The 24056-nt window shown below is 41.8% G+C and overlaps 1 protein-coding gene across 5 annotated transcripts in view; it reads left to right on the top strand.

Annotated features, from left to right (window-relative positions):
* The window catches only part of POC1B (POC1 centriolar protein B), a 108633-nt gene extending 88143 nt beyond the window's left edge, over window positions 1-20490 (top strand). For 3 of the 5 annotated variants that reach the window (XM_020993452.2, XM_020993453.2, XM_078146550.1), the window contains 2 exons: window positions 14129-14353; window positions 18792-20490. In XM_020993452.2, the coding sequence (XP_020849111.1) occupies window positions 14129-14353; window positions 18792-18893 (327 nt within the window). In that variant the 3' untranslated portion in view covers window positions 18894-20490. Of the gene's footprint in view, window positions 1-14128; window positions 14354-18791 lie in introns of those variants that run through there. The other 2 variants (XR_002325921.2, XM_020993454.2) reach the window with 2 other exon arrangements.
* Window positions 20491-24056: the final 3566 nt, after the last annotated feature.

Below are 24056 nucleotides of genomic sequence, written 5' to 3'. Positions count from 1 at the left end.
GGCGTCTTCATGATGGCAAGAAAAAATGAGGTAGGCCCCAGCACTTTGAGTGGACTCCTTTTGATGAACTTATCAGGGATATGGAAAAGAATCCAAATGGGGAGTCGTTAATGGTTGTGATCTTCATCTCCATTGGAGAGAACAATTACAGGTCCATTTGAGATATGATAAGCATTCCCTCTTGAATCTGCTTCATAATAACACAGATATCAATGGGGTGAGGAAGTTAGAACCCTTTCCAAATGAGAAAAGTCAAATATTAATCATTTGTCACGTGTTCTTAATTTAATTATCTAAAGACCTTTTGTATAGATTGAGTTCATTGAGTGAAAAAAACCTCCATAACTAAAACCAGAAGCATTTGGAGACAGATCGGTGGGTTGGGAAGAAGCTGTTCCACAAAATGATGCTAGGAGGCAGTTATGTAAGAATCTCAGAATCACAGAATAGAACTGTCAGAAGGGACATCAGAGCACAGAAAGCCCCACTGGAACCAGATCCAGGGAACCTTCTACAACATCCCCTACCAGGGGCCAGACCTGTCAGAGGTCCTATAGCTGCCATTCCCCATTTAGTCAGCTCTTGTGGTCAGGAAGGTTTTCTTCACATCAAACCTAAGTCTGCCTCCTTGTGACTTCCACCCATTTCTGCCAGCTCTGTCTCCTGGGGCCAAGCAGAGAAAATCTTGTCCCTCATCTACAGGACAACTCTTCAGTACCTGAAGGCAGCTGCTATCCCTTTGGAACCATCACTTCTCCTTTGGACCTGATCCAGCTTGTCTGGGTTCTCATAAATATGGCACCCCAAACTGAACCATGTGCTGTGTCCAGAGCTGAATATATAGTAGTACTGTTGTTACCTCTCATGTTCTGGACTCTATGTCTTGCCATGGAGCCTACGGTAGCATTAGCTTTTTTTTTTTTTTTTGCTACTGTGTCATATATTGACTCATCTTGACTTTACAATTCACTAAAAACCCCAGATTTTTTTCTCTCACAGGAACTTTTTTTCCTAGTTCTGTCTTCTATATCCTGTACTTTTTGAGGCTGTTTTTTTTTTTACTCTTATATTTATCACAAATTTCACTGAATTTGATTTGGCCCGTAGCTCTGAGATTTTTGGATGTGGTTTCTGTCATTGTGTTATCTATCCTTCTCCATTTCATGTCATCTTCAGATTTTATAAACATGCCGGCCTCTATCTCAGTCACTGATAAAAGTATCAAATAGCCCAAATCCAAGGACAGATTCCCCAGGAGTGCTCCATTAGGAGCCTTCCTTCAAGCTAACATTGAAACATTAAAGCCTGTTCTTTGGGACTGCTCATTTAACTAGCCTTGCATTTGCCCCGCTGTAATGTTATCTAGCTTCTCTCTTTCTATGTCTGCCTCCCAAAATAGGATCCATCCACTAGCAAGTATTTATTAAGCTCTTACTACGTCCCCAACAGTGAAGCAGTCCTGCCCTCAGGGAGCTGATTCTCTGGCAGGGAAAGACAACATATACCTATTTAGATACATACATAACAGACACAAGATAATTTGGGGGAGGGAGAAGCTAGGTGGTACACTGAGTGGTTAGAGGTCTGGGCTTGGAGTCAGGAAGACTCATCTTCCCAAGTTCAAATCCAGCCTCAGATACTTACTAGCTGTGTGACCCTGGGCGAGTCCCTTAACCCTGTTTGCCTCAGTTTCTTCATCTATAAAATGAGCTGGAGAAGAAAATGGCAAGCCACTCTAGTATCTTGGCCAAGAAAACCCCAAATGAGGTCACGAAGAGTCAGACACAACTGAAATAACTCAACAAAAAAAATTCGGGGGAGAAGGCACTGGCCCTTGAGGAAGTCCAGACAAGTTTTATTTGGAAGTTCTTGGCTGAGTCTTGAAGGAAATGAGGGACTCTAAGAGACAAAGCTAAGGAGGCATTGCATTCCAGGCACAGGGGACAGCCAAGTCCTGTGGGTGAGGGGCCATAAGAAGACCACTCTGGATGGACTTAGTATATGTGAAGGGGAGGAATGTGTCACAAGGCAAATGGGGGCCAGCACTAAGAGACTTGGTCAGACATTTTACTGATAGGATGATCCAAGACAATTCCAAGGGACTTATAATGAAAAATGCCGTCCACCTCCAGAGAAAGACCTGATGGAGTCTGAATGCAAATTGAAGCATATTTTTGCAGCATGGCTAATATGGAAATGTTTTGCATGACTGCCCATGCATAATCTACATCAAATTGCTGCCTTCTCAAGGAGGGGCAGAGGAGGGAGGGAGAGAACTTGGAACTCAAAATTAAAAAAAAAAAAGATTTAAAAAGTTTATATGTAATTGAGAAAAAATGACACATAAATTAAATGAAAAAAATTAAAAACCATTTTGCTAAAATTTAAGCATAATAGTAGCTAGCATTTATATAAGCTTTTAATGTTCATAAAGCACATATATTATCTCCCTTGATCCTCACAATAATCCTGTGAGGTGGGTACCATTAGTATCCCCATTTTGCTGGTGAGGAAACGAAGGTGTAGAAAGGTGACTTGTCCAGGGTCACACAGCTAGTAGGTATTTGCAGTGGAATTCTAACTCAGGTCTTCCTGACTCCAGGTCCAGAATTCTACTTGCTGCACCACCCAGCTGCCTCTGTAGCATTCCTCTGATCTACCAGGAGAGTGTCCCTATAGACCTTCCTCCCCCAGTTCTTGTGAGGATCAAACAAGATAACATTTGTAAAGTGCTTAGCACAGTTCCTGGCACACAGTAGGCACTTAAATGCTCATTCCCTTCCCTTACCCTATGAGAAAAGAAAATGAGGTTAGTCTGGCATGACTAGTCCTCAGCAAAGTTATGCTGGTTTTTACAGGTCACTGCTTCGCTCCCAAACCATCCCCTTAAATATTGTTCTAGTATTTTTCCAGGACTAGAAATCCAGCTCACCAGTCTAATGTCTGCAGACCCTCCTCCCTTTGGAAACCGGGGCGACATTTGCTCGCGTCCAGTCATGTGGCCCCTTGACAAATCTCTGATCTTCCAGAGATCGTTGACAGCGAGTGAGAGACTCCGCATCCGCCTCCATCCATAGCCCTCCGGGGCTGGTTCATCTGGGCCTGCTGGCGCTCGAACTTACTAACAGCAGTTCTGTGCCTTCTGTCTGGCTCTTCGCTTATCTGTGCCCTCCCCGAAAAGCAATCTGTTCCCTTCTCTCACGTCTAAAGATCATTTTGTTTATAAAAGAAAAAAGAAGCAAAGTGAATGCTGGGTAATAAGACTGAAGTGGCGGAGTCACAGAGTGGCCAGCTGCTGGGCTTGGAGTCAGGAAGACTGGAGGTCAGATCAGGCCTTGATGCATACCAGCAGCGTGAGCCAGCGCTCAGTACAGTGCCTGCACGTAGTAGGTGCTTAATAAATATCATTGGCTTATTGACCCTGGGCAAGTCACTTAATCATTGTCTGCCTCAGTTTCCTCAACTCTAAATGGGCATAACAGTAGCACCTACCTCTCAAGGGCTGTTGTGAGGATCAGATGAGATTACCCTTGTAAAGCACTTATCACAGTGCCTGGCACAGAGTAGACACCTAATGAATGCTTATTTCTCTCCTTCCTAGTACATGGAATATTAAATATAAAAGAATAAGAGTGGGGTAATGACTTGTCCTTAGACCCCTTTGATCTGAACTCCATCACAGATATGAGAAAAATGAAGTAACAGGACTAGCAAAAACACCAAGCTTTAATCCTAATACGGTTCTTCATCTACAAAATGGTTATTTTATCTACCTGTGCAATAATCCACGAAATAGTTACTAGAAAAAGATAACAGCAGGATCGTCACTTTTCCCAGGATCCTTTCTCTCTAAACTCCATCAAACATGATATAAAAGATGTCTTACTACCAGCACTACTGCTAATAATGGCAATAGTAAATCCACAATAGTAAATTCACCCTTCTCATCATCCTTGATTATCAACAACCTGCCACCTTGGACAGCAGACCTGTATATCTCCTTTGATCCTTTTCTTGACCCAACATGGCTTTAAAACAAATAAGCAACTACCTTTTTTTTCCCTATCCTTAGTATCCTCCCTTTCCTCCCTCCCCAGCTTCAGCACATTATTTTGAAATTTACCTCTCCTGATAATTTTTACAGTATCGTGCCCCTTTTTTCTATCCATCTTTGTTTCCTTTGATTCCATCCCTCCTTTCTTCTCTAGCAAATTGTCCCTTTGGTCATACCTTCTCATTCACTAACCTTCAGTCTCTCCCTATCCATTTGCTTTTTTCCTGTTCCCTACAAACAAGCCCAATTCTCCTCTATTTTTTAAAAAGTCCTCACTAGTTCCCAGCTAGGTGGCACAGTGGATAGAGCCCTGACCCTAGAGTCAGGAGGCCTCATCTTCCTATGTTCAAATCTCACCTTAGATAATTACTAACTCTGTGACCCTGGGCAAGTCACTTATCCTGTTTGCCTCAGTTCCTCCTCTGAAAAATGAGCTGGAGACGGATAGATAGATAGATAGACAGACAGACAGACAGACAGACAGATAGATAGATAGATAGATAGATAGATAGATAGATAGATAGATAGATAGATAGATATAGATAGCACAGGGTGAGTTGAAGATGAAGGGATGATATCTGGAGAACAAAATTAAGGGGTGAGAGAGGATTACACTGGGAGAAGGAGAAAGGGAGCGGTAGAATGGGGTAAATTATCTCATATAAAACAGACAAGAAAAGGCTTTTACAGTGGAGGGGAAACAGGGGAAGGTGAGAGGGAATGAGTGAATCTCATTCTCATCGGATTTGGCTTAAGTAGGGAATAACATACACACTCAGTTGGGTATGGAAATCTATCTTACCACACAGGAAAATAAGGGGGGAAGGGATGAGAGAGCGAGGAGATGATAAGAGAGGAGGGCAGATTGGGGGAGGGGGTAATCAGAAGCAAACACTTTTGAGGAGGGACAAGGTCAAAAGAGAGAATAGAATAAACGGGGAGTAGGATAGGATGAAGGGAAATATACTTAGTTTTTCACAACATGACTACTATGGAAGTGTTTTGCATGACTACACATGTATAACCTGTATCGAATTGCTTGCCTTCTGAATGGTGGGGGGGGGGAGAAAATTTGTAACCCAAAGTTTTAAAAACAAGTGTTAAAAATTATTTTCACATGTAACTGGGAAATAAGATATACAGGCAATGAGGTATAGAAATATATCCTGCCCTACAGGAAAATAGAAGAGGAAGGGGATAAAAGAAGGGGGGTGATAGAAGGGAGGGCAGATTAGGGGAAAGGGTATTCAAAGTGCACACTGTCTTGGGGTTGGGGGAGGGACAAGATGGGGAGAAAATTTTGAACCCAAAATCTTGTGAAAGTGAATGTTGAAAACTAAAAATTAATTAATAAAAAAAAATTAGCTGGAGAAGAGCATGGTCACGAATTGTTGAGCATGACTGAAAAATGACTGGATAACAAAGATCCCACCATTATTGCTAAATATCACCTTATATCTCCCTTCCCTTTCTCAGCTAAACTCTGTGGAAAAACTGGCTTGCCTCAGTGCCTCCACTTCCCTTCTTCTCCCTCTCTTCTTAGCCCTCTCCATTCAGCTTCCAAGTTCATCATTCAACTAGAACTGATATCACCAAAAGTTGCCAGTGATCTTTTAATTGCCACATGTAACGTCTTCCTTTCCTCCTGTGTACTGTCTCTTCTTTGGGTTTTCCTGAATTTTGTTTCCTGGCTTGCCCACACACCTGTCTGTCTGTTCCTTCTCAGTCTCTCTGCCTGATTCATCAGCCGTATTATGCTCAATAACTGTAGGTGTGTGTCTGGTCCCTCTTCTCTCTTCTCTGTAGACTCTGTCTCAGTAACTTCTCCGATTCCCACAGATTCAGTTACTCCCTCTGGGCACATTACCCGGATCTATACATACAGCCCTAGTCTCTCCCCTGAGCTCCAGTCTCAAATCCAGTTATCAATTAGACATTTCAGACTGGATGTCACAGAGGCATCTCACTTATTCTCTTTTCTGGACCCCAAAGCCCACCATCCCTTCCAGTCACCTAGACTTGTAACCTCAGTATCAGTATCCTGATAACCTGATTCTCTCCTTTCACTGTCTCCACATAGCTGATCCATCACCAGATCTTGTCATTTCCATTTTCACATTATTTCTTGAATACATTGCCTCTTCACTACTAATACAACTACCACCTTCGTTCAGGCCCTTGTCACCTCTCATCTGGACCATTGCAATAGCCTCCTATTTGGTCCTGAGCCCCGCGTCATTCACCACTTGAATCCATCCATCCGCCACACAGCCGTCAGAGTGATTTTCCTAAAATACGTGTCTGACTATATCATCTCTGTACTCAGTAAATTCCAGTGATTCCCTAGTGCCAAATATCAACTCTGACATTCAGGTGTCTTTATAGCCTGACCCTTCCTAACTCTCTAATTTTCTTACACTTTACTCCCCTTCTTATGGAGGCCATCTCCAGTCGTCCTGATCTATATCTGGCCATTGGACCCAGATGGCTCCGGAGGAGAAAGTGAGGCTGGTGACTTTGCACAGCCCTCATTCCCAAAACTACCTTGCATTCATTTTGGATATGTATTTTTTATCATTCGTTTTTTATCATTTTATCATTTATCATTTCGTGTCATTTTGATGGAATTTAGAGAGAAACAGTCCTGGGAAAAGTGATGATCTCACTGTTACCTATTTTTATCATTTTATCATTTTTTTTATCATTTTAATCATGTTGTCTCTCCTATTGTAATATAATCTCCTTGAAGGCAGTAACTTTCACTTTTGTGTTTAGATCCTCAATGCTTATCACATTTCCTGCTTAATAAAGCTCATTGCTTGCTTGATTTTTTAAAAGTTTTTATTAATGTCTTTTTGCTTTTTACATCATCATAGTTTTTCCCAGTATCCCTCTCCTTCTGCCTCCAAGAGAACCATCCATATCTAAGAGAACCACATGCAAATAGTTTTTTAAAGAAATAAATGAGGAAAAAGCACAATCAGTCAATACATTCAAAACCATGTGCATTGTTCAACGCCTGTGTGAATGAAGGGGATATGTTAGGAAGATCTTATAGCTCTTCTTTTAAACCACATTTGTTCTTTATCATTTTGTGACATTGACTTTTTTTTCCTGTGCGCTTCTTCTTTGAATACATTGTTGTGCTCTTTGTGTTCATTGTTTCTTGCCTGTGCCTACTTCACTCTGCATCAATTGATGGAGATCTTTTCATGTTTCTCTTTATTCAATATACACACACCATTTCTTAGAGTGCAGCAGTATCTCATGACATTCGTATACCAAGGTTTGTTTAATTATTTCCCAGTTGATGGGCATCTACTTTGCTTACAATTCTTTGCTATTACAAAAAAGTGCTGCTATAAGATTTTTATTGTAAATAAGGACTTTCTTCTTATCATGGGCCCCTTGGAGTATAAGCCCAGTAATGAATGGAGTCTCTGGTTCAAAGGGTCTGGGTATTTTAGTCTCTTTATTTACATCACTCCAAATCGTTTTTCAAAATGGTTGTAATGATTCACAGCTTCACCAAGAGTGCCACAGTGTGCCCATATTCCCACAACCTCTCCAGCATTGACCATTCCCATTTTTCATCATCTTTACCAATTTCTAGAGTATGAAGTGAAACCTCAAGGTTGTTTGGATTTGCATTGCTTTTATTAGTAACTGACTGATTGATTTTTAAAATAAGGTATTCCTTTCCAGAGCTACATTCAAGCTGTCAGTCCCACACCATCAGATCTGTGACACCTATGAGGTCCCATTTGCCTCTCTATATTGATGTTGCGAGTTCATTCTACATATCATCAATGCTTTTTTTCACTTGTATGAGACATATGAGGTCATGGGTTACTGCTTTCTTTTTCATATTGTCTCTGGAATTAGTAATCCTCTCTTCCATTCTCGAGGGGCATTGTGATATGGTGAACATCATTCTCCTTTAGAATGTAAGCTCTCTAAAGTCAGGAACTATTTGAGCTTTTGCTTTGTAACCCTGGGACTTAGCACAGTTCTTTGCCCATGGTCAGCACTTAATAAATGCTTACTGGTGGATCAATTATGTGCCAAGCCATTGTCTAGGTCCTGAAAATAAAAATAGAAAAGCAAGACAGACTTTGTTCTCTAGGTCACATTTTAGTAGAAAGAGTGATGTGATTACAGTCTGAGGCCCTAAGTTAGTATTCTGGCTCTGCTACAAATATGGTCTTGGATAAGATATTTAACCTCTTTGGTCCTCAGTTTCTTCATTTATAAAATGAGGGGATTGGTCTAGATGACCTCTAAGACCCCTTTAAGCTCTAAATCTGTTTCTGAGATTCTTCTGTTGTACCTCTATATAATGGTATGCGTGTGGTCATCCACATGAACAATGTTCACCCTCTCTTCCTTTTCCAAATAAATCCATATTAGATTTTCCTCTAGCATTCAGGCAATTGTTTTCCCTGACCCTCATTAGGTGCACTCCTTCCCTGGCTAAAAAACCCACTATCTCTGTTTTTTTTTTTTTTTGCTGTGGCCCAGAAATACGAATCCAGTTCTCAAACACCAGAGGAGGCTTGGGAAATAGTTTTCAAAATCCAGAAAATAATGATGCACTCTCCAAATCTACAACAATTATTTTGTGAGAGTTCTCAAAAACATCTTACTTGTGTTGCTTTTGATCACACAGAGGATGAGATTACATATTCATAATACAAATCTCAGAGAGTTGTTGTCGAAATAGGAATAGTTAACTCTCGACCACACGTTTTAATCTAACCCCAGTTAAATTAAGGTGACCTCTGGGACTACTTCTTACCTCTTCTTTTTCATCATGAAGGATAGTCTTGAATAGGGGTCTCTTCTCTCTATCCACTTCACCCAGTACTGGATGTTTCCTACAGTAGAAGGGAGTGCCCAGTTAGTGCTTGTGTTTAGAAAGCAGGTATCTCTTGCCTTTGAATTGACTGAGGATTTTATTGACTTGTCATTTGACCAGCTTTGCCTTCCTTTCCCTCTTCCCTTCCCAGCCTCTAGTGTTAAGTTAGGATTTTGATTTAGTAAGAGTTAAGTATGGAAATTCTCTCACCTGGACACAATCATTTTATTCTTTGTCATGTTGTTATTGTGGTTATTGAATCATTTTCAGTTGTCTCCAGCTCTTCATGACCGTTTTGGGGTTTTCTTACTGGACTGATTTGCCATTTCCTTCTCCAGCTCATTGTACAGATAAAGAAACTGAGGCAAACAGGGTTGAGTGGCTTGCCCAGGATCACACAGCTAATATGTATCTGAAGCCAGATTCGAACCCAGGAAGATGAGTCTTCCTGACTCCAGGCCCAGCATTCTATGCACTGCACCACCTAGCTGCCCAGTCTTTATCATTATTACATATCAGTCGCCCACTTTGCCAGGGAGGAGGGGGCTGGGGAGGGGTGCATGGAAGACACAAAGCTTCCCCTTAATGAATTGGCTGCCTGCCTTCTACTAAAATATGTAAAAAATGGAATGTAAGTAGGAGAAAATATGCATGTAGACTTGGGTCATTTATTGGGTCTGGTATTCCCTGCCCAGCTACGTATTCAGAATTAATTAGACTCAAGAGATAATGACAAAGATAAAGGCATTTGGCAGATTTGTGATCCCAGGGACATTTTCTGAGAGGAATGAATTAATCACCCAGATCTGCTTGGAGGCCGAGAATGGACTGGGGTTTTGTATTTCTGGGAGTATCCAAGTATTCTGGCCTCTTCCCCTCCCCCCCCCAAAAAAATATGATTTCACAAGGGTTTTGAGGATGAGGAATCAAAGACAAATGGCTAATCTTATTCCCAAACCCTGAAGGCTATTGTAAAAAGAGACCATACAGTTCTTCCTGGGCAAAATGTGACAGCAAAGAATACAAATTAGATATTTTTCTCAAATTTATGTTAATGAACAAAACAGAATTGATTGACATTCTCCTGTTTCTGCATAGTAAAGACTCCACTGGGTAGGAACATTCACACAAGCATACAGTATTTATCTTACTAAAAGTCTGAAATGGAAGTTGTGAGCCAGCCAGGTGATGTGTTCCCAAGAGGGCCGTGGGAGCCATTCTGCAGCTCTTTCCCCTGTTCCCTGGCTTATCCAGGTTAGGTTCCACTAACCACTGATTTCTGACCTCAGGAAAGAATTAGAAGTTGAGGAAAAGAGCCAGCAGCTCAGCACAGCGATGAGTCACTGCTGAAGCCAAGCCATTCCCACTGCCCTGGGATTCCCAGATGAACTAAAGGTCAGCCTGGATCCCAGTCTGCAAGCAAATACTTATGGGCCCAGAAGTGGTCCAGTGGGCAATCTCTGTTCCAAGTGTTTGCATCCAAAAGAAATGATTTTACGAATATTCTATACTTTTTTTTTTAACTCAGGAGAGTTGTCTATTGTAATTGTTTGTTGTTCACTCGTTTAGTGATATCCGACTCTTCCTGTCCGCATTTGGGGCTTTCTTGGCAAAGATCCTGGAGGGGTTTGCCATTTCCTTTTCCTCATTTTACAGATGAGGAAACTAAGGCAAACAGGGTTGAGTGACTTTCCCAGGGTCACACAGCTAGTAAGTGTCTAAGGTCATATTTGAACTCTGGAAGATGAGTCTTCCTGACTCCAGACCTGGCACTCTATCCGCTGTGCCACCTAGCTGCCCATTGTAATTGTACATTTCATAAATACTCTGATAACAGTGGTGTTGGCTACTTGTCTGTTTGGTCTGTGCTAAATTAATTTCCCTTAAGAGTAGATCTGACCGTGTCAGTCCCTTACTCCATTGACTGCAATGGCTCCCCGTTCCCTCCAAGGTCAAATCTAAACTAAATTTAAAGCCCTTCACGACCTAACTCCAGCCTATCTTTCTAGCCTCGTATATCAATGACCTGCGCTCCTGCACTCTGCAGTCTAGCCAAATTCTGATTGTTTCATCCTTTCTTTCTGTATAGTGGCTAGAACAGAACCTCCAACAGAGTGTAAATGCTTATTCATCAATTGGCCCTCCTATGCAGCCCTTCACCTCTTGGCCCCATGCCTCCATGCACGCCCTCCTCACTTCCATCTCAGAATCCCCCTCTTCCATCAAGAGACAGCTCCAGCTTCATCCTCTGAAGGCGGAGCCTTTCCTGACCGCACTACCTGCTAATGCTCTACCTGACTGGCCTGTGTTTAACCACCCAGTAGTTCTGTTAATTTATTGTTTTCATATTTGTTCTTTATATACTTAGATGTGACCTTGTGCTCTCCCCTGGCCAGATTGAGAAGAGGGATTATTTCATTCCTTGCATTCTGAGTCATCCCCAACGGGGCTGGAACTTGCCAGGCTAATAAGCGCTTTTCGATTGATTGCCTGATGGGAGATGGCTGCTGCTTTTCTGGCACTGGTCACTGTTGGCAAAGGGAGAGCTGAAGGCCAGGGAACTTTCTTGCTCTCTTCCTTGCATACCAAGAGGTTCCCCTGCTGGGCTTGAAATACAGCTCCAGCAGCTAGGAAGAAAGAGAAGAGAAGAAAAAATCACCTAGGTAGTTAGACTTGAGGCAATGTCTCCTTCCTCTGAATCCCTGTAGACTGTGTTTATGCCTTGTCTTTCTGCTCTCTACCTCGGTGTCCTAATTATTTGTGGGCTTGTTTTATCTCTTCCACCAACATGTAAGCTCCCAGAGGCAGGAACTAGAATGTCATTCCAGTTCAGCTTTGTAATTGGCACCTGTACTGTTTCTTATATAAAGAAGAGGCTTAGCAAATAACTATTAAATTATTAAATATTAGAATATTTTTTAATGTAAGGGTCTGTTTTAAGGTTTATGGGTGGAGCATTTAGCCTGGGATCTGTGGGGGATAAGGGAGGATATATGTGTGTGTGTGTGTGTATATACATATACATACACACATATATACATACACACATATGTATATAGATATATAACTATTTCAACATAACTGGTTTCTTTTGTAATTCTACGTATTTTATTTTATGCATTATTCTGAGACCAGATTTCATGAAACTGCCAAAAATACAAAAATATAAAAAAGATTAAGAACCTCTGGAAAGGGGGAAGAGCATATGCAACCTCACTTCGGTAGTTTATCATATAATTTTAAAAATTCCTTTTTTGTGGGGGGGAGTCAGGTTGATTTTTTTTTCTTTTTTGTTTTAACTTCTCTTGGTCATGTCAGATGTAAGGCCTCATAAGATGGTAATGAGTTAGGTTCATAGGATGATAGAGAATGCTTTTAAAACTTAGCTTCTATAGAAAACTGGAAAAGAATTTTTACAACCAGGGTCTTTGATAAGGGTCTCATTTCTAAAATATATAGAGAACAGAGTCAAATTTATAAGAATACATGTCATTCCCCAAATGATAAATGGTCAAAGGATATGAACAGGCAGTTTTCAGATGAAGAAATTAAAGCTATCTATAGTCATATGAAAAAATGCTCTAAATCACTCTTGATTAGAGAAATGCAAATCAAAACAACCCTGAGGTACCACATCACACCTATCAGCTTGGCCAACATGACAAAACAGGAAAATAACAAATTTTGGAGAAGATGTGGGAAAATTGGAACACTAATGTGTTTTTGGAGGAGTTGTGAACTGATCCAATCGTTTTGGAGAGCAATTTGGAACTATGCCCAAAGGGCTATTAAAATGTGCATACCCTTTGACCCAGCAATAGCATTGCTAGGACTGTATCCCAAAGAGATCATATAAATGGGAAAAGGACCCACGTGTACAAAGTATTTATAGCAGCTCTTTCTGTGGTGGCAAAGAATTGGAAATTGAGGGGATGCCCATCAATTGGGGCATGGCTGAACAAGTTGTGGCATATGAATGTAATGGAATACTATTGTGCTCTAAGAAATGATAAGCAAGCGGACTTCAGAAAAACCTGGAAAGACTTGTATGGATGGATACGGAGTGAAGTGAGCTGAACCAGGAGAACGTTGTACACAGTAACAGCCACGTTATATGATTACTAACTTTGATAGACTTAGCTCTTCTCAGCAATGCAAGTATCTAAGACACCTCCAAAGGCCTCATGATGGAAAATGCTATCCACATCCAAAGAAAGAACTGTGGAGTTTGAATACAGATCGAAGCATACTATTTGCTCTTTTTTTTCTTCTGTTCTGTTTTATTTTTTCTTTTTTTGTAGTTCCTCCTATTGGTTCAAATTATTCTTTACAGCATGACTAATGTGAAAATATATTGAATAGGAATGTATATGTAGAGCCTATATCAGATTGCACGCCGTTTTGCGGAGGGAGGGAGGGGGAGAAAACTTAACACACAAAAGCTTGTTGAAGTGATTGTTGAAAACTAAAAATAAATTTTTAAAAGTTTAAAAAAAAAGAAAGAAAACTTAGCTTCTAATTGAAGTGTTACAGGCTAGAAAAGTCATTTCTGTGAATGCCTTTTAAATTCACTTTGACGTTATCCGACATGGTTCAAGGAGTATTCCTTGTATCTTGGAGGAGCTGATTGGGTTTCTGAGGTACAGCCCATAGGACTTCTCTGGCTCATTGGGATCAATATAGTCTGTTAGACAAAAATACACTATTAAAGAAATGCAGCAATGAGTGATAGGCTGGCTGGCCTTTGAGTCTGGAAGATCTGGGTTCAAGTCCTGCAGGCAGAGGTTAAGTGACTTTCCCAGGACCACACACCCCTCTTCAGGAATGTTTAGATGGAGAAGTAATAATCAGAAATCCATTTTTGATTGAAGATTTTTTTAATGTATAGAATGGTTATCCTCCTTTTTAAAATCAGAATGAAACTGGATTTAGCTTACTCTTTTTAATAGCAAAACATTTAATCCCTCAGACAGATGTAGGCAAGGTGTAATTTATGTTGAAAACATCAATGCTGACTGAATTTCCTCTGTAAGCCCTGGGCTTTGCCACTTTTTTTATAATTGTCATTCCCTTGTAGGTGAAGATGATTTGATTGGAATTTTATGTTGGACTTTGTGGTAGAGAGAAATTGAAAATCTTTTATTATTAATTTACCCGTAAGAAGTCCCCGAAGGTTGGAAATGATGAATCTTTCTTTCTTTCCCATTATGCCAAAGGGAATCCCAACTGCTAACGAAACGCCGCCAGACTACAGCAGTCCCCACTTCTTGAACCCTGCGTTAGCACCTTCTTCATCAATAAGCTCCACCGTAACCATGGAGAAGAAACTGGAAGACAAGGGCATCAACTCTTTCACCTCTGCTGATGGCCAGAAGAGCATCCCCTTGGCCATAACCTATGCCTTGGAACACATCATGGAACAGCTGAATGTCTTAACCCAGGTGAGTAGGCGCAGCCTGGTGGCCCACCTGTGGGCAGTCATCACACAGAGCAAGTGATGGTCCCAAACGCATCAGAACAAACAGAAAGTTCTCCTGCTCCAGTCACCCCTGAGGTGAAAGGTTTCCTAGTTCAAGAAGCCGTCAGGAAGCTGGGGAGCCCGTTCTCAGAGGATTTAGTTTCTCACCTTTGCCCAGAGCTGACTCTTCCTCTGGCCCGTGGTCCTTCCCCTCCATTGTCTTTCATGAATCTTCAAACTTGCCTTCTTGCTGACTCCTTCTCCACCGCTTTCAAACATGTTCAGGTCTCTCCTGTCTTACAAACCACGTTGGGCTCATTGGGGAGCACGGTCCTTCAGTGGTATTCCAAGCATCTCCCTTCTCCAACTCTGTGCCTACTCACCCCCTGCTCGGCCTCAGTACTGGATCCCTCGCCTGCCAGAGCTGCAGGTATGGGACTGCTCTCTTCTTCCCCCACCAGCCCAGTCCTTCTGGCCACTCACACTCCTGCCCAGGGCACATTCCTTCTTGTGCTAGGCCCGGGACAGTTTTCAGTCTGTTGCAGACAACAAGCAGCAGCCTGAAGCACCTTCAGTAGCCCTGAAGCCTCACAGAGCTCCTCCTCCTCCCCCAGCATCCTCAGGGTCCATCACCTCAAATCACTTGCACACAGTAGGCACTGGATAAATGCTTGTTAAATAGATCGATCACTGCCCTGCCAAGCCAATAAGTACGATGCAGATAAGGATGTCTTTGATGCCCTGTGACCAGAAGGGAGCAGCGCAGACTCTTGAGCAAAGAAATGGAATCTTATGCTGTATTTTTTGTACTGTTCCTGGGAGGCTCGATTTTTGATTCAGGGACTTTTTTTGTGCAGAATTTTCCTGTTAGCTCATTGTTTTTGTATGCATGATTGCAGCAGCAAGCTTTTAAGTCTTGGAGACTTAGAAAACGCAATTGTCTATGATTAATTATGGCCTCTGTTTAAAACATATTATGCTAATGTCAGGCTCATTTCTGTAGCTACTGTAGGACATATCTCTAATTATCTTAAGCCCTTCTGCTTTAACTCACTCACCTTCCACATTTCTCCTCTCTCCTCCCCAACACCCAATCCCCTTGATCTTTTTGGTTTTAATTTTTTGGACCTGGCCTATAGATTTCTAGAAAGAAAACCCCTCTAATGCAGATTAGAACTTGCTCTACAGTTTTGAGTGTCTGGAACACTAAGATGTGAAATGACTTGCCCAAGGTCACCTAGCCAAGTATGTGTCAGAGGGGAGAACTGAACCCAGGTCTTCCTGATTCCAAAATCCCCTACACTAAATTGTCCCTCACTTTATGTTGTGGGACTCCCTTTTATGTTGTAAGGATACTCGAATGTAGGTAGGGCAAACCCTTCAGCTAATACACCTATAGAATTCTACTTTTGATTTGTCTTCTCCATAGTTACTGGTTTGGGTCCAGTGGAGTGTTCATACTTCAGGAGTCTGTTTAGCCCCTCGGGCTTCTGTTTGGTTTTGTTCAGGAAAGAAACCCCTGGCCTTGGAATGCACTAAGAGTTAGGGGGCATGACACAATATGATGAATCGGCAAAAAAGACTGGGAAGGAGCAGTCAGAGAGGTAAGAGGAGAACCAGGAGAGCACAGAGTCAGAAAACCAAGAGAGGAGGGAGTATCCAGGACAGAGGGTGATGAACAGTGTCAGAGCCCGCAGGGAAACCTAGGGGGACGAGGATAGAGAGGAGGCCATTAGATTTGGTGATAAAGAGATCATTGCTGACGTTGGACAGAGGCATTTCGAGGGAAGGGTAGAGCCGGAAGCCAGATTTGTCATTGTTAATTCTTTCAGTACTGTCCAACTCTCCGTGACCCCATTTGAGGTTTTCTGATACTGGAGTGGTTTGCCATTTCCTTCTTCAGCTCATTTGACAGATGAGGAAACTGAGGCAAACCAGGTGAAGTGACTTGCCCAAGGTCACACAGCTGGGAAGTGTCTGAGGCGGGATTTGAACTCAGGAAGATGAGCGTTCCTGATTCCAGGCCCAGCGCTCTGTGCACTCTGGCACCACCTAGCTGCTCAGGAAGCCAGACTGGAGGAGGGGATGTGGAGACACTGAATTAAGTGCCTGCCTTCTAGGCCACCCAGCCAGTGTGACTTCTACCAGTCTGGAAGCTTCTCCTCTCTACCAAACAAGGGTTCTGATTTCTGCAGGAATGATGGTACAGGAGGTGGAAAAACACATAAACAAAGGGCTATGGCCTGTGAACCACTTGTCCAGAATGAAAATGTCAGGTTCAACTAGCCAGCATGGCCTGTTTACGAGAGGAATGGCCTCAGAGTCAGAGGGTTGAATTTGGGTTCGAGTCCTGCCTTGGCCCACATGCCCCCTGACCCTGAACCAGCCACGCCCCCACCAGACCCATACACACACAGCTGTCCGAGACCCTCAGTTGAGGAGCAGGTGCCCACGGGCTTTGGCAGAAGGCTTTCCTCCTCTCTGGAATCACAGCTGCAGTTTTTAAAGAAGCCACTCCTGCGTCTGAGAGTTTTCTTTCTGGACCCACACGAGATCTCAGGGCCTGTGGATGCTGAGGGCCTGGTGGAGCTTGGGGATGCCTGAGAAGGGCAGGTTGTCCACCAGGAGAGGTTTGCTCTGTGTCACAGCATCCGATTCCCACGCTGGCCATCTCTCTGGCCAGTTTTCCATAACCTGCAGGGCAGTCCCCCACTCAAAGGCCGCTTCCTGGCGAAAGCCTCTCAGTCGGCCTAAGGTCAGATGCTCACTTCCCTCCTGGCCCCCAACTTCCTCTTGTTACCAAGTGGCCTTTCCCTTCCTCGTCTTCCCCAGCGCCGCTCCTTGGGGCAAAGAACGATTCCTTCCCTTCCCCGCTTTGTCACTGTCTGGACCACAACCTCTAAGTCCACTCTGCTTCTTCCTAACTTTTTGAAACCAAGCCTCATGTTGGGGGGGCAGGAGATGAGGAAGAGTCAGAGGAGGGAGGGCCCCACCCAGCTCACTTTCCAGAAAGTCCATGCTTCACTGGGCTACCAGCTTCCTAAATAAGCACATTCTGATTCATTTTGTTTCAGATGACTCATGACTTCCTGGCTAACTCAGACCTGGGCAGTTTGTAACTGTTTCTGAATTGGGAATCAATTAAAATTCAATTAATTACATTTTTCATGGGAAGTTGCGTAGAGCAAGCTGCCCTGATCTTAAAACTCTTAAGAGTCTCAGAAGTAGTGCTTAAATGCCACTGATTTAGAAATGTGGATTTTAGATGAAAAAATTCATATTGCTGTGAATTAAATCCTGGACCTGACATGGTCTGCTTGTTAGACTCTCCCAGGTGCTCAAGTCCACCTTTTTGGAAGGAGATTCCTTCCTACATGTATGCCTTATCTTATTTTAAGCTGCTTATCCATGTATACTTTAAATGGGATGCATTGGCATGGGATGGTTTAGGGCCCTGGAGTGAGGCATCTGTGGCCTTAAGGCCACATATGGCCTTCCAAATCCTTAAATGCGGCCTTTTGACTGAATCCAAATTTTACAGAACAAATCCTTTAGGAGTCAGTCAAAAGGCTGCACTTAAAGACTTAGAAAGCCATATGTGGCTTTAAGGCCGCTGGTTCCCCACCCCCTGCTTTAGGCTTTGTTGCTTGGATTGGAGATAGACAAGCATAGGGATGGATGAAGGTTCTGGCTTCCTCAAATGCCATCTCCTCAAGCGTCTCTTGGAGTATTAGTGGAATAGGTTCAAAATAAGAACCAAAAGTCAGGAGAATCTAATTTACTACCCTTTCCACTCCCTCTAGTTCAGGAATTCTTAACTTGTGGATCCCAGAGGGATTCCATGGATAGATTTCATGGGGGGGAAAAATTTCATCATTTATTTTCACTCACCTCTAACTGAAATGTAGCATTTCCTTCATTTATTTAAAATCATGATTCTGAGAAGGGGCCCATAGGCGTCCATGTTGTCAGAGGGGCCCACGACAACAAAAAGGTGAAGAATTCCTGCAGGTTGATCCCTTATTCCTTAAAAGTTTCCTGTTTTCCCTCCTTTCCCAGAAGCCCACTTTCTAGTCATTTGCCCAGGCCGGCAGGATCTAGGGGCCTTTTAACTTTACGTGACAAGCACCTGGAATTCTTAAGTTATTGTCTTGTGAATTTGTTTTTCACATGTTTTGGTGACTGTATTTCAGCAGAATTGATTACCTTTGTATTCCTGTGTGTCTTATTTTATGCTTTGAAAGACATTGTTCTGAGAAGGCATGCATAGGCATCCAGGCTGACTGCCCAACGGGATCAATGATCCCATAAAGGTTCAGAACCCCTCCCCTGAGTCCTGGTGTGCTGTGCCCTTCTGACAGAGGGTAATGAGTCTATCATCATAACCACCCTCTGTTCGTTTCATTGTCCTCTTCTTGTAGACTGTCTCTATTCTGGAGCAGCGACTGACATTGACCGAGGATAAACTGAAAGACTGCCTAGAAAATCAACAGAAGGTTTTCAACAGAGAACAGAGAAGCTGAACAGAAAGTTTGAGTAGACAGGCCGACGAACACCTGTTTTTATAGGATCTTAGAAAGGTAATAGGCAATACTTCCTGTACTTCAACAACAAGCAGACAAACCATCACAGCATTTCGTAAGTCTGAGCACCAGAGCAAAACCAAACCAACAGAAAAACAAAAACCCACATACAAGGACTAATGGCAACATCATCAGGGATGGCAGTTGAGGCTAATTGAAAATACTGACATCTGGAATTTTTTGTTTCTGCTCACAGTTACCTAGTGTGTAAGTGAGTATGACTTTCCCCCTTTGTTAATCAAAATGACAGTTCTCATTTAGAGCTAGATCCTGCCAGGTTAGGAGCCCACTCTCTGGACGTAAATTAGCCACGCCACATCAGATGTAACTCCTTTAAGCATCGAATGGGGTTCTGTAGAGAGCAGAGCTGAAGGACCCATTGGCCTCCAGAAAGACATAAGAAAGCCAGGGAGTAGGTTATTTATGCCTGGTTCCGTATGCCATTACCCGTTCCATTGAGGCTTTTATTAAAAATAAAGCTTCCTTTCTTAATAATGCCTTGAAAACACAATCTAAAAAGGATGAGACACTGAGAATTTCCCCAACAAGCTAACATCTAAGAGTATACATGACTTCTGAGTAACAAAGTTGCGCACAATGGGTTTTTATTTGCATTTGTTTTCCACTGTTTCGCTGGTGGTCAGCCCCCTCCCTCCGAGGGGGAATAGCTGTCATTTAGGACAGTGAATAGGTATGGAAATCTAGAGGCACAGACTTCTTTCCTTTGAAAGATGAACACACTGCACCAATGGCCGGAAGCAACAGTTCCTAAAGATTATGTTAATGTGATTTCAGGATGCTCGAGGGGCAAAAGGGAGCGAGAGGGATAAACTACATTGCAATATTACTGGTGAAGAAGGGTGCCTTCTGGCTGCTGAAGAGCAAAGCCCTTTTAAAAAAAATTACCCCGCAGCATCGTCATCATCTAATGATTTTGTCACGACTGGTGGTTGAAAAACACAATAAAAATGAGCCGAGCCTTTCTAAAGAATCTTGATTTCAGATTGAGTTTTGTTTTGTTTTGTCTTTTTTCCTAAAACAAGGTTTAAGATCAAAGTGAAGAAAACCAGGTGAATTAGTGAAGCAAATGGGATTTTTACAGTCATATGTTAGCTGGTGTATTTGGTCACAGTTATCACATTGACCATATGTAATCTGCAGGTTCCGTTTATCTGTATCAAGACCAAAGGGAACATTAAAAAAAAATTTTTCATATTTACAGTGTCTGCAAGTGACTAGGGAAGGGGGCTAGACTTTTTTTTTAATGAAGTCCTTTGTTATGTGTGCATATGTATACATGTATATTCAGTATTCCCACACCTTAATTTTATTTTATCTGTGAGGTCAAACACTGAGTTTCTGGTCTATTCATAGGGTGCTAGTACCTTTATATCAAACGTGGTTTGAATTTTTTACAAATTTCCAAATGCTTACAAAGATTAAATGGTTTTTTTTAAATAACCTCCTTGGAAAAAAACAATTTCTGTTTAGTTCTCCACTCTGTTCTTCAAATAATAAAGACTATTTCTATAACAATTTTTTCATGTTTTTCATATTTTTTAATGAGTAAGACCTGGAAAAAAACTAGACCTCCTGATTTCTATAGCCACCATTTTTTATATGAATCATCCATTCTGATTTTTCTAAATGCTGTGAAAATAATGATATAAAATAAAAATATTTTGAAGAATTTTCAATATTGACATTTAAAATTTTTCTTGTGTGAGTTCTCCTCTAAGTCTTGATGAAATTCAAGAAAGTCTGGAGGCCACGTGGTGTGGTAGAAAGGGCATGCACTGACTCTGGAGTTAAAGGTCCTGGATTCAAAGTTGGACTCATATTTATTACCTATGTGTCCTTGGACAAGTCATTTCCCTTTCATGGGTCTCAGTTTCCTCATCTGTAATAGAAAGGGGTGGAACTAGATCTCAGATCCTTCTTTCCCAATTAAAAATCATAAATACCATTCTTTTTTAAATCCAATTTTCTTTTCAGTTTTGAGTTCTCTCCCTCTCTTTCCCCCACTCACCCACTGAGAAGGCAAGAAAAACCAAAACCCATTTGAAAGATGTATAGTCATGCAGAACAGATTCCTATATTGGCCAAGTTGGAAAGAAAAAGAATGTGCGTGCATGTGTGTGTGTGTGTGTGTGTGTGTGTGTGTGTGTGTGTGTGTGTGTACGCGTGTGTGCATGCGAGAGAGAAAGAGAGAGAGAGAGAGAGAGCAGGAGTGAGGAAGAAATGAGAAGAACATATGCTTCATTCTGCAATCTGAACCCATCAGTTCTGGTGGATACTCTATTTCATCATGAGTCCTTTTGAATTACTGTCATTATGTTGATCTGAGTTCCTTAGTCTTTCATAATTGTTCATCTTTGCTGTATTGTCATTATTGTATAAATTATTCTCCTGGTTCTGCTTATTTCCCTTTGCATCAGTTCATACAGGTCTTTCCAGGTTTCTCTGAAGCCATCCCCTTCATCATTTCTTACAGCACAACAGTATTCTATCACATTCTTATACCATAATTTGTTCAGCCATTCCCCAATTGATGAGCATCCTCTCAGTTTCCAATTCTTTGCTACCACAAAAAGAGATGCTATAAATATGTGTGTCCTGTTCCTCTTTCTTTGGTCTCTTTGAGAGCATAGACTAGTATCCTCTATCAATTTCAAATGTCCAAAGATAGAGACAACAATCCACCTGCAGATGAGCCATTGCTGCTTTCTCTCTCAGGTGGAGAATTCCCCAGGTATTTTCAAAAAATAAAGAAGGGAACATAAGGACTCCTTCACCTAACCCTGGGCTGCTATAACCACCATATTAGGGCTTCTCACAGCTCCCTCTGTAGACTTGCAGCAAAGAGTGGAGTCTGCATACATAGTGACCTTATAAATGGCAACCAGATCCATGATAATAAGAGGAAGAATGAAACGAAGCCTGTTTGTCCAAGGGTGGGCTGTCATAGGGGACCCAAAAGCCAGTGGTGTCAACTCCCTTTTCAATTTTTAACTTTCCTTTTTTCTACGTTCTTAATGGTTTCCCAGGAGTCAGTGCTGAAGATCGTCTAATCCCTCTTCCCCACAGACATTGCTTCAGATACTGAACAAGTTTGGTACGGCAGAAAGCACTCTAGCTCTGGTGTCTGAGGTTTGGCATTCAAATTCTTCTTCTGACACTTCCTGTGTGACCTTGGACAAATCATTCCATCTACTTCAACTAGGTTTCTGCATCGGGGGGATTAGACAAGACAGCATCTGAGGTCCTTTTCAGCTGTAGATTAAGGATCCCCTATGATTATCACACACACCCCTTAAATTTTTTTTCTCCATAAAGTAATAATAAAAATAATAATACAGGACTCTTTCAAGGCCCCGTGGTTGGCATGGGTATATGTTTAGCCTTTTTTTTTTAATCCATGCTAAACATCCCTATTTCTTTAAGCTGACCCTTCAGATGTCATGGTTTTGAGTCCCTTCACTATCCAGGTTGCCTTCCTCTCCATATGCTCCACCTCCCAAAGTTCCTTTGAAAAGCTGGCACCCAGAACAGAACACAATACTCCAGGTGTGGTCTGGCCAGCACAGAGTACAGTGGGACTATTGTTTTCCTTGTTCTAAATTTTAATGCAACCTAAGCTTACTTTTTTTTTTTTACAACCACATCACTGTTGACTCATACTGGGCTTGAAGTCAACTAAAAACTTTGAGTATTTTTCATGGAAATTTTTATCTAGTCACATCTCTCCAACACCACCCTCCTGCCCCTCCCCTGGTGCTTGTATTTTTTAACCTAAGTTTAGGACTTATACATTTATCCCTATCTAAATGCCCACTTCCTAGATTGAACCCATTTTATAGTTTGTGAAGATACTTTTCATCTTGATTCAATCATCCACTAAATTAGTTATTCCTCACTGATTTGTGTCATTCACAAACTTGAGAAGCACGCTAGCTGTACCTTCATCCGAGTCATTGATTAAAATGTAGAGTGGAACCGAGCCAAGAACAGAATCCCGAGGGCATGACACTACAGACCTTCCTCTAAGCTGACAATAATGTATTAATCCCCAATCTTTGGACACAAGCAGCCACCTAGCTGGGATGTATTGTCATCCATCTAATCCAGTGATGTCATAAGAGATAACAGCTATCTTCATTTCAACTGGCAGCATTGTGGTACCGTAAAAAGAGCACTGGTTATATAGTCAGGGGACCCTAGTTCAAATCCTGCCTCATAAGAAAAAGCTTTTACAGTGGAAGGGAAGAGGGGGAAGGTGAGAGGAAGTATGTGAACCTTACTCTCATCAGAATTGTCTCAAAGAGAGAATAACATACACACTCAATTGGATATAAAAGTCTATCTTACTCTACAGGAAAGTAGAGGGAGGGGATCACAGAAAGGGAGTGATAGAAGGAAGGGTAGATTGGGGAAGGTGAGAGTCAGAAGCAAAATACTTTTGAGAAGGGGCAAGGTGAAAGAAGAGAGAGAATAAACGGGTGGGGAGAATAGGATGGAGGGAAATACAGTTAGCAATAGTAATTGTGAAAAAAAATGAAGCATGTTTCTCTGATAAAGGCCTCATTTCTCTAATATATAGAGAACTGAGTCAAAATTTATAAAAATAAAAGCCATTCCCCAATTGATAAATGATCAAAAGATGAAATCAATTTTTAGATGAAGTAATCAAAGCTCTCTATAGCCATATGAAAAAATATTCTAGCTCACTATTGATTGGAGAAATGCAAATTAAAACAATCCTGAGGTACTAACTCTTACCTATTAGACTGTCTAATAGGACAGAAAAGGTAAATGGCAAATGTTGGAGGGGATGTGGGAAAAAGATATTAATGCATTGTTGGTGGAGTTGTGAACTGATTCAACCATTCTCTAGAGAAATTTGGAACTATTCCCAAAGGGCTGTAAAACCAGGCATACTCTTTGATCTAGCAATACCACTACTACATCTGTATCCCAAAAGAGATTTAAAAAAACAAAAAGGAAAAGGATCCATATGTGCAAAAATCTTTATAGCAGCTCTTTTCTGGAGGTAAAGAATTAGAAATTGAGGGGATGCCCATCTATTGGGGAATGGCTGAACCA

Source organism: Phascolarctos cinereus, unplaced genomic scaffold, assembly GCF_003287225.1.
Source record: "Phascolarctos cinereus isolate Bilbo 61053 unplaced genomic scaffold, phaCin_HiC Scaffold_1;HRSCAF=81, whole genome shotgun sequence".
Classification (NCBI taxonomy): Eukaryota; Metazoa; Chordata; class Mammalia; order Diprotodontia; family Phascolarctidae; genus Phascolarctos; species Phascolarctos cinereus.
Note: the sequence above shows the minus strand (reverse complement) of the source record. Positions and strands in the feature narration are given on the sequence as shown.